At 41.2% G+C, this 13,965-nt stretch overlaps 2 protein-coding genes across 2 annotated transcripts in view; both read left to right on the forward strand.

The window, feature by feature from the left end:
- Window positions 1-451: 451 nt before the first annotated feature.
- On the forward strand, window positions 452-9,703 carry LOC132994279 (deleted in lung and esophageal cancer protein 1-like; the record flags this gene model as incomplete). Its single annotated transcript, XM_061064534.1, has 32 exons — window positions 452-586; window positions 702-789; window positions 1,062-1,235; window positions 1,323-1,459; window positions 1,578-1,670; window positions 1,911-2,001; window positions 2,105-2,267; window positions 2,502-2,694; window positions 3,038-3,114; window positions 3,309-3,471; window positions 3,564-3,660; window positions 3,794-3,924; window positions 4,034-4,186; window positions 4,296-4,426; window positions 4,581-4,731; window positions 4,972-5,088; window positions 5,203-5,324; window positions 5,425-5,607; window positions 5,688-5,755; window positions 5,836-5,987; window positions 6,123-6,238; window positions 6,348-6,418; window positions 6,917-7,140; window positions 7,268-7,366; window positions 7,470-7,592; window positions 7,697-7,791; window positions 7,967-8,057; window positions 8,180-8,377; window positions 8,498-8,659; window positions 8,744-8,894; window positions 9,280-9,382; window positions 9,484-9,703. Coding segments are annotated over 32 exons (4,173 nt in total), but the record flags the coding sequence as incomplete, so codon positions are not given.
- A 2,435-nt stretch (window positions 9,704-12,138) lies between these two features.
- map3k22 (mitogen-activated protein kinase kinase kinase 22) overlaps window positions 12,139-13,965 on the forward strand; it is a 39,920-nt gene continuing 38,093 nt past the window's right edge. The window contains exon 1 of the mRNA XM_061063931.1: window positions 12,139-12,550. The gene's annotated coding sequence lies outside the window, so the exon portion shown is untranslated. The remainder of the gene's footprint in view (window positions 12,551-13,965) is intronic.

The following is a 13,965-nucleotide window of genomic DNA, read 5'->3' on the forward strand; positions in this document are numbered from 1 at the left end:
GTGAATTGCCTGTGACAACCTTGATTAATAAATAGTTGACAAAGTTCAATAGGCTCATGACAGACAGTCTCCCCAGTGGAAAAAGCAGTGACGCTTTTGTAATAGAGAGGGAAACAGCAGACATGTAACTTGATGATATTATGTACTTTATCGTTTGTACATCTGCCAGGCTCTGATTCACCATAGTGTTATTGGCATTTCAGTTGGGTTGAGCATAAGCAGCTAAGCTTAAATATTTACAGCACACATTACACAAACCTGCTCCAGCTTTAATTGCTCATTTGCAGCTCCTGCTTTGATCAGACCAGGAGGCAAATGGCTGTTTGTTCTTTAACAGATGATGAAAACAAAACCAAGAAGTTTGCTTTGTGGTTTTGATGTAGAATATAATGTTAGCAGTGTTGGCTTGGCAACCAGCTTACCACTTCCTGTGAGCATTACCTCTCAATGAACAAATGCAGCAACCTGGTGTTTTTGTTTTCCTGCTCTTTGCACTGAAAGCTCCACTGATGACCTCGTCCCAATCTTCCTAGCAAAACCTTCAGTGGTGGTTTTTACTGACTACAGTGTGGGCCATGTATATGAGGTATGTTTAAGATGTTTTGGTGACTTGTACTGTGGCAAATTGCCAGATCAACCTTTTTTTGTGTTGCTTTTTTTTCTATTATATTAAATTAAGTACCTGCCCTGTTCTCTTTTAGACTACTCTGGAGCTGAAAAACTTGACTTCTGCAAGCCGTCATGTCCGCCTCATCCCTCCTACCACACCTTACTTCTCTATTGGCCTGGGTGAGCTGTTCATTTACTTCTGATTGGCCTCTTTAAACCTACTACATACTGTTTGCATGTTCGGAAATCCCCAACTGTGCTAAGTGTCAGTGACATATAAACAAGGAATGCTGAAGGTTTTGAAGAATGAGGTCAGTCTTCTCTGGAATGCAGTCAGTGGTTTTTGGCATGCATGTGTTTCTTTATGTGTACATCAGCACCATCTACTGAGGAAGTCGATTAATAACAACCCAGTGACACAGACAAATGGTCAAATAAATGTGTTTTGGCAGGGAGATTTCCAGGTGATGGCGGCGTTGTTGCACCAGGGATGAGTTGCAAGTACACAGTGCGCTTCGCCCCAGGCTCTCTGGGCAACTACGAGGACTTCATTGTGGTGGAGACCCAGGCTGAACACATACTTATGGTGCCCATTGCAGCCATACGACCCCCTCCAGTACTCACCTGTGAGTCTCAATACAACATACTAACCTTATAATGTTATTTTCTTATCATGCATTGTTGATACATTTTTTTCTCTAATTATTACGCAGTACCAAGAGTTCTGGACTGTGGTTACTGTCTTATTGGAGGAGTGAAGTTTGTTGAGTTTTTTTGCCAAAATGTTGGGCTCAGCTCCGGGACATTCTGCATCATACCCAAGAACAAGTGGCCAGCCTCAAACCTCAGGGTAAAAATCTAAATTATTAGACCATGTATAAGAGACAGTAAGTGCGCTCTGCTGTTCATTTAACTCGTCAAATGATTGAACATTATGTTGTTTTCTCTCTTTTTTGGTCTTTCTTCAGTCTGTTGAAAGGAGTTTCTTTGCAGAGCAGGCACCCTTTGCAATCAGCCCGTCTATTTTTGTCCTGCAGCCCGGAGAAGCCACTGCAGTGGAGGTGAGTCTGTTATAAAGCCAAGTAAACATATTTATATCTATAGGTTTTAATTTGACTGAGTTTTGTAATATTTGTACCACACTTTAGTGAGATTTTAGATTATATTTGAAATACAGTGGGACTGTGTCAACAGCTTTAAAGGCTTCTCAAGATACCTTTTGCAATTTGACACACCTGACTGTACTTGTAGGAATGATCTCTAAATTAATGTTGTGTTTTTGTATATGTTTGTGTTTGCAGGTGGTTTTCTTTCCCACCACTGCTGAGAAAAGTTGTCAGGCTTTCACTGTTGCTTGTGACAACTGTCAAGTGAAAGACGTTTCCATTGAAGGTGAATCAAAGTGCTTAGACTGTAAAAAATAACACTTTTTTTTTACAGCATGAGGTGAAATGGACTTATTCTGATGATGTGTGAATGTTTGTGTTTTCCCCAGGCGAGGGCCAGCTGATTGCCCTGGAGCTTGTGTCTGTATCTGGGCAGAATGATCCTCCTGTGTTGGGAGAGGTGCATGACCTCTCTGCAGAGCATTTTATCCGTTTCAGCCCATGTAACCCTCACTCTGTGCAACAGAAGAAACTTATTATCAGAAACAATGTGTGAGTCAAACACACCCAGGACACATCACACAAACTAGAAAGCAGACAAATAGTGCAATTTTAACTACTAACTAAACATTTATTCATTACAAGAGCCAGCGCTTCTGCTTTGTCGCTCATCCTGCCCTGTTGATATTTTATCCAGAGACACGAGTAGAAACAGTCTTCCACCAAGGATCGTTGAATTTCACATTACATAACTGTCACTCTTTTACTCTCTCTCTCTGGCTGAAGCCACTTGGAGCTGCCTTACCACTGGCAGATCATGAAGCCAAACCTGTGTCCTCTGCTTCCGGGGGAAATCCCAGAGCCCTCCCATATCCAGTTCCACCTGGCCACAGATGATGTCTTCCACGTCAGCCCCATGGCAGGAGTTCTGTCACCCTGCCAGGAAGTAGAGTTTCTGTTGACCTTCAGTCCCAACGAGGTACACAAAAAAAACACATTAAAAGACAGTAAACAATAATCAGGGTATGCTTAAACAATGCTTTATGTAATACATTTATTTTTCCTGTCTCCTGTGTCCTGTTTCCTGTTATTACATTATTGTCTATTATCTCCTTTCAACAAGTATTGTTTTTGAGATTTATGTATCAAACGTTATAAGATATATTTGTACCCATAGTTCCTTGTTTTAAGTGTAGTATGTCAGTTTGTTTGTCTGTACATCAAGAGTTATATAAAGTGAAATGCCTTCTTTGTGATCACATACTTGGCCAACAAAAGTGATTCTGATTCGTATTCTCTCTTATTCTAAATGTTTTCTTTAGTTGAAGGATTACCACAGCGTGTGTCACTTAGTGCTCAGGGATGTCCCCGAGCTGCCGCCAGAGTCCACTGAAGACGGGTAAAGTTTCTCTGACTTTGTATGAACAGTGGTGTGTGTCTATTGTAAATATTAATTCAGAAAAAAAGTATTTCTGTACAAATAACTCTGACACCACACTTTAAGTTTACTAAACAGAAGCACCTTCAGCGTGTCTTTCATCCACAAAATGTTGGATTGTGTGTGTCTGTGTCTGTGTGTGTTTGAAAATCTAGTATCCTTCAGCCTGTTCGCACCGGCTCCAAGGTGAGCGACGTAATCGTCATGGAAATAGAGGTCAAGGGATCAACAGTGCCGTACCAGGTCATACTGGACCCCTATGCTGTCATAATACACGGAGATCTTTTTATTTGCACGACCACTCGCAGACAGTTCAAGGTTATTGAAGTCATTTATTCTGAAGGTAACTTTATTCAAAGATTTCAGTTCTCTAACAAATCAGTGTGTTTCTGTTTCTTTTTGTGTATCAGATGTGGAACCACAGTAAAACCGGCATCTTTTTTCAATGGGAGAGAATGAGCAGTAGCAGCCACGTCATAGAGGTGGAGCCCTCTAACGGTAGAATAGGTGCGGCGCCACACATTACGATGGATATTTATACATAAAAATCTGGGTTCCCTTAAGTTGGTATTGCAAACAGTATTTCATTAATCAGTTGGATAAGTACTGATGGATTTGTCTTTCGTGGGTTTGGATCCAGAGGAGAACGAGTGCTTCGATTTCGACCTGATTGTGACCGGAGGGAAACCAGAGAAGGTCGTGTCCAGTCTGGTTTGCCACATAGAGCACCATCAAGAGCCCGTCACTCTGGCCGTGGAAGTCTCTTTCAAGGTGAGAATTAATCTTAATGCCTTCACCGAATTGCAGCACACAAGTCAGAGCTATAATCTTTTTTTTAAAGTTTGCTGCTGTGACATTATTTGTTCTGTATTTTGGTTAGGGTCCCATAGTGACCCTCAGTGTGCCCAGTGTGGACTTTGGGCTCTTGAAGCTTGGCGAGCAGACACACACTACGTTGCTTCTCACCAACATCACCCAGCTGGAGGCAAACTGGACGCTGAAGGAGAAGTGTAATAATCAGCAAGACACTCAGGTGTTTACAGTGGGATGATATAAAAACACATCCTGGATAAAAAAAAACACACAAAGGATGCTTTTAAACATATCTTTTTTATATATCTCTTTGTATCTTTTGTGTTTAGATCTTAGTGGAGCCATGCACAGGTGTGCTGCCCCCCTTGGCCTCCTGCAGTGTGGATGTGCTTTTTATGCCACATTTCAGCCAGCAATATGATTCTGAGCTCGATCTGACTGTTGAGAATGGAACAGGATGGTAAGGATGCTTCACCGCTCTTCTCTTAAAAAAAGGTTTCCTAAAAACAAATAGTATTCAAAAGCAGCTGGACCCTAAGAACTGTGAAGTGATGCAGAGGACCCAGCCCTGACAACAAAGACCGTGAGTAACTCTACCTGTGTGCTCTTTTCAGTCACCTGTCCATGCGAGCAGTTGTGCAGTCCCCTCAGGTGTGTCTGATCAACTGTGAGCTGCTCCTGTCTGACCTGTACATCGGAGTTCCAGCCAATGCAACCGTCGCGCTTTTTAACCAGACCCTGCTGCCTACCGACTTCAGCTGGATTGTAAACTAACATTATTACTGTTTCAATTTCAACACTCTTATTGCACTGTAAGAAGAAGGAACCGCTTGTATGTTTAAATGCAATTGTAAGACATTATTTTATATACAAATATTGCTATTGTTCTTATGGTTGTTTGAGTTTTTATTATCAATTAGGTAATAGTTTGCCTGATATAAATTGGGCTACATGTATGAAATGCAGTTAATTATCAGAGATTTGACTTAAAATTTCCCCCACAAGGCTCAGCTGCAGGGTAAACAAGCTGAACTGTGTACAGCCAGTTTTCAGCCGTCCTCTGGCACTCTGGGACCTAATGCCAGCATGGACGTCACAGTTACCTTCACCTCTAACACGGATGTAAGCAGTAACTACAAACACACCAGAAATGAACATGACTTTCCACTGCACTGTGACGCAATCACCTAAAACAGGCACTGACTTCATGCAAATCTTTTGTGCGTATTTCTCCAGGTGGAGCTGACTGAGGTGGCAGCTCTCTGTGAAGTCCTGGGGATGAACTCTCCTCTTGCTCTTGGTATTGTGGCTTCCAAAACCAAGAATCTCAGTGTGTCCTATTCACTGCCTTGTGAGGGGTACTACATGTCTACTGTTATCTAACAAGCTTAAGAGTAAATCGACATACAAGACTGAGAGGTTCCAACTCACATTACGGCTGCTGTTCTTTTCTTGAAGCTCTACTCAGGATGATGAGAGACCCTCAACATTGTTACTTGACTTTGATGATGTGGTTTTGAAGCAAGCTGTTACCAAGCAGTTACTGATAACCAATCAAAGCGCCATCCCTGCACCTTTCACTATAGAGGCCGAGTATTTCAACTGCCATGCTTTAAAGCCAAATAATCATTCTGAAAAAAGGTAAAGAAATCGTCTGAATAATTGATGAGAGAATGACTCACTGGACTGCAAATATGACACGGCCTGCATTTGAATCGCAGGGTCGCATTCGTCAAGAAGCCGATTCACTCGGTTCAAGCCCAGAAATTGGAAGAAAAAGCGCACGAGGGTACGCTTTAAACTTCACATTCAAATAGATTGAGCTCATGCTTGACAGATTGTTGAATGTGTTTCTGTTTCTGTTGGCAGAGTTTGTGAACAGCCTGCTGGCTCACGGTAAGGGTGCAGCTTTCTTTGTCCTGCCACACTGTGGGACGCTGGGACCATTTGAGAGCCAGAGTGTGGATATCACGGCTTACTCTGACATGTGGGGGGAGTACAGAGATCTCCTCTTATGCAAAGTATGAAGTTATACAATGATATTAACAGATGTTTCAGGATAAATGTTACTTTCAGCAGCAATGAGGACAACATTTTTAAAACATGTATTCTCTCTGTTTTTCAAAGAGGTTTTATTCAGATACTTTTCTGTGCAGGTCGGGGATCTCGAGGTTACACCTATTCCCATGCAGATGATGGTGAGAGGCTGCCCGCTGTACTTCCAAATGACAGGCCCGCGTCCAGACAACCAAACCCAGGGACCAAACATACAGTGTGCAACGCTTTACACTTCTCCACTTCCATTCACCATCACATTTTAATGAATGGGTTTTTATGTTTGTGTTTCACATCTTTTTTTTTTTCTTTTTTTGCATCATTAGTTTTGGATCTCACGTTTCTGGAGGTGACACTGTGTCTCGTTCTCTTCGCATCAACAACCCCTCCATGTTCGGTTAGTGCAATCATTAAAAAGTGGGTAAATCAGATTGATTAATAAGACCGCCTCTGTCTGTTTTTACTCACTTTGAATAATTCTCCAAATTGGAGAAAATAATCCTTTTTATGTTTGAATTTCAGGCCCTGTTGAGACTTAAGATGAGTAATAATTACATAGAGAGGCATTTTAGATACTCACTAACTCTTAAGAACAAAGAATGTCTTCAGTACCCATAGCCATGAGATTTATGAATTACGTGTGATGCTGATCTTGTTTTCTGAGATGCAGGTTTTGCTTCTATCCTAATTGTAAAGTTTTATTGTTGTACCCAATTCCCTTTTCTCACTTAAGGTCACTGATGAGCTGGACGTCTGAGCTCTGTGATGTGTGTAATGTCCTTTTGGAGTTTGTTTGTCTGTTTGTCTTTGTCCAACTGTTTGTCATAAACGACTTTCCCTTCTGCATTCTTCAAAGTTATCTTTTTGTTATCTTCTTTCTGTTTTTTAATGCCAGATATTGGCGTTGACTGGGAAACATACAACGTTGATGAGAATCACCATGAACTGATGGAATCTAAAGAAACCTCTCAAGTTAAGGATGCTGAAGACAATGATGCGTCGAGTGGTGTTATAAGGGATCCTGATGGGAACGTTCATACAGTTCTGGAAAGAAACTCTGAGGGAACAAGTACCCCAGTCCAGAGCCGGGCTGTGAGTCCATTTAACAGCACAGCAAAGGTACACAAATAGATGTTTAAACGAGTGTTATGACGTGACCTCTGGTAAAAAAAATCTCATGGCTCTAGTGTGATGCTACATGTTAAAATCCACACTTAATCCTTTGAATCAATCTCATTGATTTCAGGAGGAGACAGTGGTGGAATATATAAGCAAGAATGACAGTGAGGACGAGGAAACTGGCAACCTCTCGGATTTTCCATACTGCATCACTCCTCAGCAGACAGTATGTCGATCGGATTCAAGCCACATGCATCTCTTCTACCTCTGAAACTATGCTTTTAGCCATATAAATAATTCTGTTATTCCATCCTGCTCTTTATCTCAAGGTGATTCCAGCAAAGGGCAGCAGCACAATCCATGTTTCTTTCACTCCTTTCACTCTGTCCGGGTCATTTTACGAGTCCAAATGTGTAGGATTAGCTCTGGGCTTCATGAATCTAGACTCTGAGGTAACATCCACGCTGCACAACAATGCAATTTCCATTTCTAATCATGAAAAATTCAAGCAGCAGCGCACTCTGATGCAGTGATTGTGTTTTGTGTGTGTTAACAGATGGCTGCATGTGTCCCGGGTAAAGTTATAAGAGCTCAAGGTTTGGATTTGGAGCCTGTCAGGATGGATCTACTAGCAGCCGTTAAGCCTGCGCTGTGAGAAATTACAATCTTACTATTTATGTTCCTGCAAAAAAAAAGAAAAAAAAACCCCAACGCATCCAACTGAATTTACGATTTCTGAATTAAAATGAGCTGAGGTTCAGAAAAAGGCGCTCAGAGGTGGTCTGATTAAGTTGCATATCATCCTCTCGGCGTCTTGTCACTGCAGGCTGTTGGTGCAGATGGAGGAGGAGGAGGGGGTGCTGGAGTTCAGAGCCTCAGTCGGTGATTTACTGCGGCTGGGAGAATCAGAGGAGGAGGTCTGTGGGAAAAGCCATAAAAGAAAGTTCAAGCATGAGGTATTAATCCAACAGGGTTTTAATATATTTGTTCAGTCATGCTTATTGGTTTTCTTTCTGGTTTTTCTTTTCTTGTTCTATAGCTTGTAGTGTGTGAATTTGACACCACACAGATCTTTCAGCTGAAAAATAACTCTGAAATGCCCCTGCACTTCAAACTGGAGACTCAGCTGCCATTTTTAGTGCTCAAGCCACAGCCTCAAGCCTTTACCAGTACAAGCAGTAACCTGCCTAGTGGTGACAGCCAGTCTCTGCTGCTGAAGCCACAACACAGTATGCAGGTAAGACCTGGAGAATAAAAAAACTGTGGATATGGTATCAGGAAAATCTTGATAAAGGATTCTATGTTTTCTTGTTCATCCCCACTGAAAGTTGTACATTTGTCTGCACTTTTCTTCCAGGTGAAGGTGGCCTTCCATTGCTCCCTGTCTCTCCTTGACCTTGCAGACCAGGCAGATGAGGAAGTCCCACTCGGGGTGACGCTGATCAGCAACGAAGCCCGGCAGAGGAAGCTGAGGTTCCAGCAGAGCCTCCTGATTCACTACAGCAATAACACACTTCAGGTCAGGGAGAAAGAAGAAATGAGATGAGACTGTAGGATCCTCTGTGGATAAATGAAAGTTTATTTTCTACTTCTTTCTGTGCAGGCCGTACCTCTTCGTGCCCACTTGGATCTTGCTACAATTCGTCTGTCCACTGACAGCATTGACTTTGGATTCTGTTATGTGGGCCAGACACAGACAGTAGAGGTCAACCTGTACAGCCATGGAGCCCACACTTACTGGAAATCAGTTACAGGTAACTATTGAACTGTCTTCTGTATTCTTTTGGTATTAACTCCTTGAGTTTATAAATTGTTTCTTGGGTATCTTTAGGTCCTGAATGTTGGCACAACCTTTATTTTAGAACAGTTTTCATCATAGACTATATAAAAAATGGACGTAGTCTCAGTGATGTCACCCATTGGTATCTGAAAAGGTGTTATGAAGCCCACTGATTGTGTTCTTCAAAAAGTGGGTTGTTTATTCTGCTGGCTTCATTTTTTAACAGCGGAGGTTGCCGCTTGGTGTTCATGCACATGTGGCTTACCTCACTTTCTTCTGTCACAATAACAAACACGTGGGTGTGTGGATGCGTGTGTGTGTGTGTGTGTGTGTGTGTGTGTGTGTGTGTGTTTGTGCAGAGTCAGATGTGTTCAGAGTGACACCAGATTTTGGACTTCTCAGGTCCAAAGAGCTTCATGTCACCAGCTACAGCCAGTGTCTTCAGATCAGCTTCACTCCCAGGTATCAAACCACAGACCACAGGAAGAAGAAATGTTACATTCGACTACAATATTTAAAAAAAACTGCTAAGGTTTCTGATGTTAACATGTTCTTTTTTATAGCGAGGACAGAAATTTCCAGTCCACTGCGTTAATCCAGTCTCCTCTGGTGAAGACCCCTCTCACTCTGCATCTCCAGGGAACAGGATCCTTTGAAGTGCACAAGTTGAATGAGACACTCTGATAACAAAACTGTCACACAACCTGTTGTTTCACCTGCTCTACTTTAATCAGCTTATTTATTGACCTTTTATAAGAATGTAAATAAAGTAGAAATTGTTCATTCCTCTTGTGTTTGTCCTTAGACCAGTTATCAAAGGCAGTAAACAGGGTGACTCACAGCAGTGCCCCCATTGAGTCTCAGTTTTGCCCACAGAAAATCTACATATGAAAAGTTTGATCTGTAAAAAGAAAGAATTTCTCATCTATTTTTAACATTCCCATGGAGCTCACCTGTCTGCAAATGGCCTGATTGATTTTCTACAAGTCGATTACAGCCGGCAGTCTCCCTGAGGGGGCTATGGATTTTTGTGTAAGACCCTTTTAGTGAAGCATAAAGATCAAAAAGGAGAAAAATAAATAGTGCACACACACAAACACGTTCCTATTACAAGCTTGGTCAAGTGCTGCAGGGAGGAAAGAGGCTGGTTCTGTACATGATGTGAGGCGGAACAGAAAGCTCAGAGTGTAGACGCACAAGATGTTACTCCATCCTGACTGGAGTTTACTGAAGTTCATTCATGTGTCAGTTCTAGCATTATTAATGATTTTATATCAGTATACTTTAACCATCATTAAAGGTGATTAGAATAACCCTACATTGTGCTCCAGATAACAATCAGAATATCTATACACATAAACAACATGTTATGGTTGTAAGCAGAGCTAGCAATAATAGGTGAGTTTTCAGTCAGACGATCAGACTTCAGTCATGACAAACATCTATCCACAACCCGCCATCAAGCTGTCTGATTATTTCTCTTCAGACCGATGCAAACACATCCTGCTTTTCTCCAGAGAGCCAAAATGCCTCTCAAACACTCTGAAACGACGATGCAGAAATTATCGGCCTGTGGTGTTTGTCTACTGCACAGTTCAGCGCTGCAAATCCACACAGAGATGCAAATGTTCAATTGATATTCATTGCACTCAGGCAGTCGTACCCACAGCGAGGGCATGTCTGATCACAATAAAACACTGCTGTGTGGAACTAATCTGAAGAGTGCAATGCTGGAGTCAAGGTCGGAGGAGCATTTGTTATTCTCACAGTCTGCTCTTATATGCATAAGAGAGGAGAGTGGACTACCTGGGGTTTATATTTGTATTAAAAACTGGTCCACAGGTAGATGTTTTTTTTTAAGGAGTGTGTTGTTTATCAGCCCAACAGGAAAGTATTGCTAAGAAGTGTTTTAGTACACTGCTGCATTTGTGTAGGAGGGCTCTGATGGACTACAACAAGAGCTCTAAACTGCAGGGAACTAGCTGTGGTTCATGTGGAAGTATTAAAAGGAAAGAGATAATTAGTTAATAAATAAAGATGAAAATAAATGATCAGAAAAATTATAGGATTATTAAATTAGATTATGCAATAATAGTTTGCATTTTAAATGTAAATTGGTTGTTTATTTCTGTATACATTTAGATGCATTTGTATTTATTTTATGCATATAATTTGAGTTTAATCTTCTGTTTATTTAATTTTCTTTTTTAAATTTCATTAAAAAAATATTTGAACTTGGCTATTAGAGTAGGACATATAGCTGTCCGTTAAGGGCTTTTGGTTTGTCTTCCTGACCAGATTAATGGCATGAATTAATGACATCAACAACAAAAGATAAAATTAATTGAAACAATAATAATACATAGTACAAATTGAGTCATTTTTTAATTGATGATTTTGATTATTTTCGGAGTATACAGCTCCACTGCATTAATATGTTATTAATATGTTCTCTGGTTCATCTAAATATCTATGAGTATGTGTTTGAAACAATAAAAACATGCATTATTTTGTACAACATCTTCAACCTGCAAATGAATATTCTCATTTACAAAAAATTTTTTTTCAATGGTCTCTTGTTTTTTTTCCTGTAGCTGTACATCATAAAAAGAATGAACGAATGACACAGTACATGGGAAACATAATTATTATTCTGTTATACTTACAGTATCAGCATTTCGTTTTAACTTAGTCTTGTGCTGACCTTTTCTTTTGGGACACTTGTGATGTCACAGCTTGTGTTTGGTACAGGTAGCTCTCAAACATGGTCTACATTTATATCTCTTGCAGGGTTCAGTAAAAATCTTAAAGTTGCAGCATTCGGGTAATCGTTTTTGCAAGTTTTGGGACCACTGAGGCTTTTGGCTGCTTAAATTGTGAAAAAAGTGAAACTCTGTTGACAGCAGAGGCAGTCACTGGAAAACCTGCTGTGATAAATATATAATCACGTCACCCACACTGTGGCTGTGAGAGTTTATCATTGTGTGAGGCACTTGTGGTGACTTCATGAAGCAGAGTGCCTAAAACCTAAAGATGAACTGTATTTAAACTAAACTTTCAACAGCTGAAGGGGTCGTAAACAATGTCTCTTCAGGGTACAGACGTTGTACTTGCTCGAGCCGGCCACACGGGGGCGGTGCTTACCCCCAATTTGCGAGCCGCTGCCTTTTAGAAAACGCACCACCGGAGAGCGTCACCACTTCCTGGAGCTCACGTTGTTGCTGACATCAGAGGCGCAGCTCGAGGGGAAAAACTCAGCTCCCTCTCTGTAGTGTTTGTGGAGACGAGCGAAGAGCAGGGTGACAAAACAAACTTTCCTCTAAAACACATTTGCAGTTTTCGTCCTGTCTGTTACGGCTGCTCTGGATTATGCACCTGGGAGAGGAGGACACATAATGTGCCTGAACACAGCTTGTGTTTGTAATTTCTGCGTACAGATTGCAGTTTCCGGATAACAGAACACACTGTTTTGGTGAACATTTTCTGCTCTGCATCTGTTGGGAATTTTTTTTTGTTTTTTTTGTTCGCTCTTCCTGTCGGTTATCTCTCATAGCTTACACTCAGACCAGTTTATTCGTCTTCAGAAATTCTGCAGCCACAACAAAAACATGGAGACACTAAGATAACAAGGTAAGAGTCCAGTCTTGATAAATTCTCCATGGGTTTTGTCGCCATTTACCGAGTACACTGATTCAGCCTGTTATTTCCTGTTTATGTCAAGTTAAAAGACAGGAATTTGGTGTTCCTACAAACACAAGCATTATGCAGCATGTTTTAAAACCTTCCTGCAAGTGGAAACTCACATCCTGCTTTAAAAACTTACATGTATTTCGTTGCAAGTGTTTAAAAAAAAACAAGAATTTGGATAATTAATTGCCCTACTTTTGGTTTTAAGCGTATGTTTTGCAAATTCATGCATTCATGCAATTTCCTTTTTTTTTTAAAGTGCAAATTAGTCTTCATCTTAATTGAAGCAGCTTGCCTGTCTGGGGATGTTGGTCATTTCTGGAAAGTCACTGTCATCCTGTGCTTGTTCACTCATTCCTGACTCTATCCTTTTTTTTTCTTTGCTGTCAGTCCAAGACTTTATGATTCACATTAACTTTGAAAGAAGGAAATCCCAAGATCCGTATCTAGTCTTGAAAAGTCCTTCACATGTGTTTTCAAACTATTCAAGTCCATACTGAGGTCTGTACAGTGCCAAAGTGACAAGGATGCAGAGGAGCATCATGAAGATCTCGCCACTCGTCCCAGCAGTGGCAGTCCTCTGAGACAATCTGCCAAATTAGATTTTAATGAGGCCGTCGTGTTCATCAAATCAAATCAAAATGTGAACAGCACTCACAGGAGTCTGAGCAACAAACTGACTGACGAGTCTATCAGCACACTGGTGTGCCCCCAGTGTCCCCCCCCACCGAAATGGCCTGAAAGTGCGAGTCAAACTGTCAAGTGGAAACCGCCCACAGATATGGTTGGTGTGCCTCAAGCAAAACAATCCATTTGGCTGATAACAGGAGTGGATCCCACAGTTTAAAGGCCATCCAGAGACAGGAGAGATGGCTTAGTAACTGTGTTTTGATGGGACTAATGAGGAACAGACCTCGATACTGCTTGTCATGATCTAAAGAAGAGTTTCAAGGTGTCTCATTACTTCCATGAGTGGTCTATGTTGTCACTCTAAAATATTGTGACACAGCTGTGACATTCTGATTGGTCAGTAATGGCTAATAAGATCTACTATTTCTCTAAAGCCGACAGACCAGTGCTATGATGGAAGGACTACTTGCTATGGATGCAGCTCTGAACACAGACTTATTGTAATCATGTCATTCTGCAGGAAAGTGAATCGACAACCTTGACGTTGGTCTGTTTACAACCGGCACAGACAGAGCGAGAGCTTTTAAGATGCAAAAGTCAGGATGACAGAGAAACCTTCAAAGTTGAAGTTCATTTTACTGCTGTCCTACTTTACCCCGCTGTCGTCGTCGTCTTCTTCTTCTTTCATCCCGCTGTCGACTTACAATAAACTTCATATTACCCTCATT

Source organism: Labrus mixtus, chromosome 19, assembly GCF_963584025.1.
Source record: "Labrus mixtus chromosome 19, fLabMix1.1, whole genome shotgun sequence".
Lineage (NCBI taxonomy): Eukaryota > Metazoa > Chordata > Actinopteri > Labriformes > Labridae > Labrus > Labrus mixtus.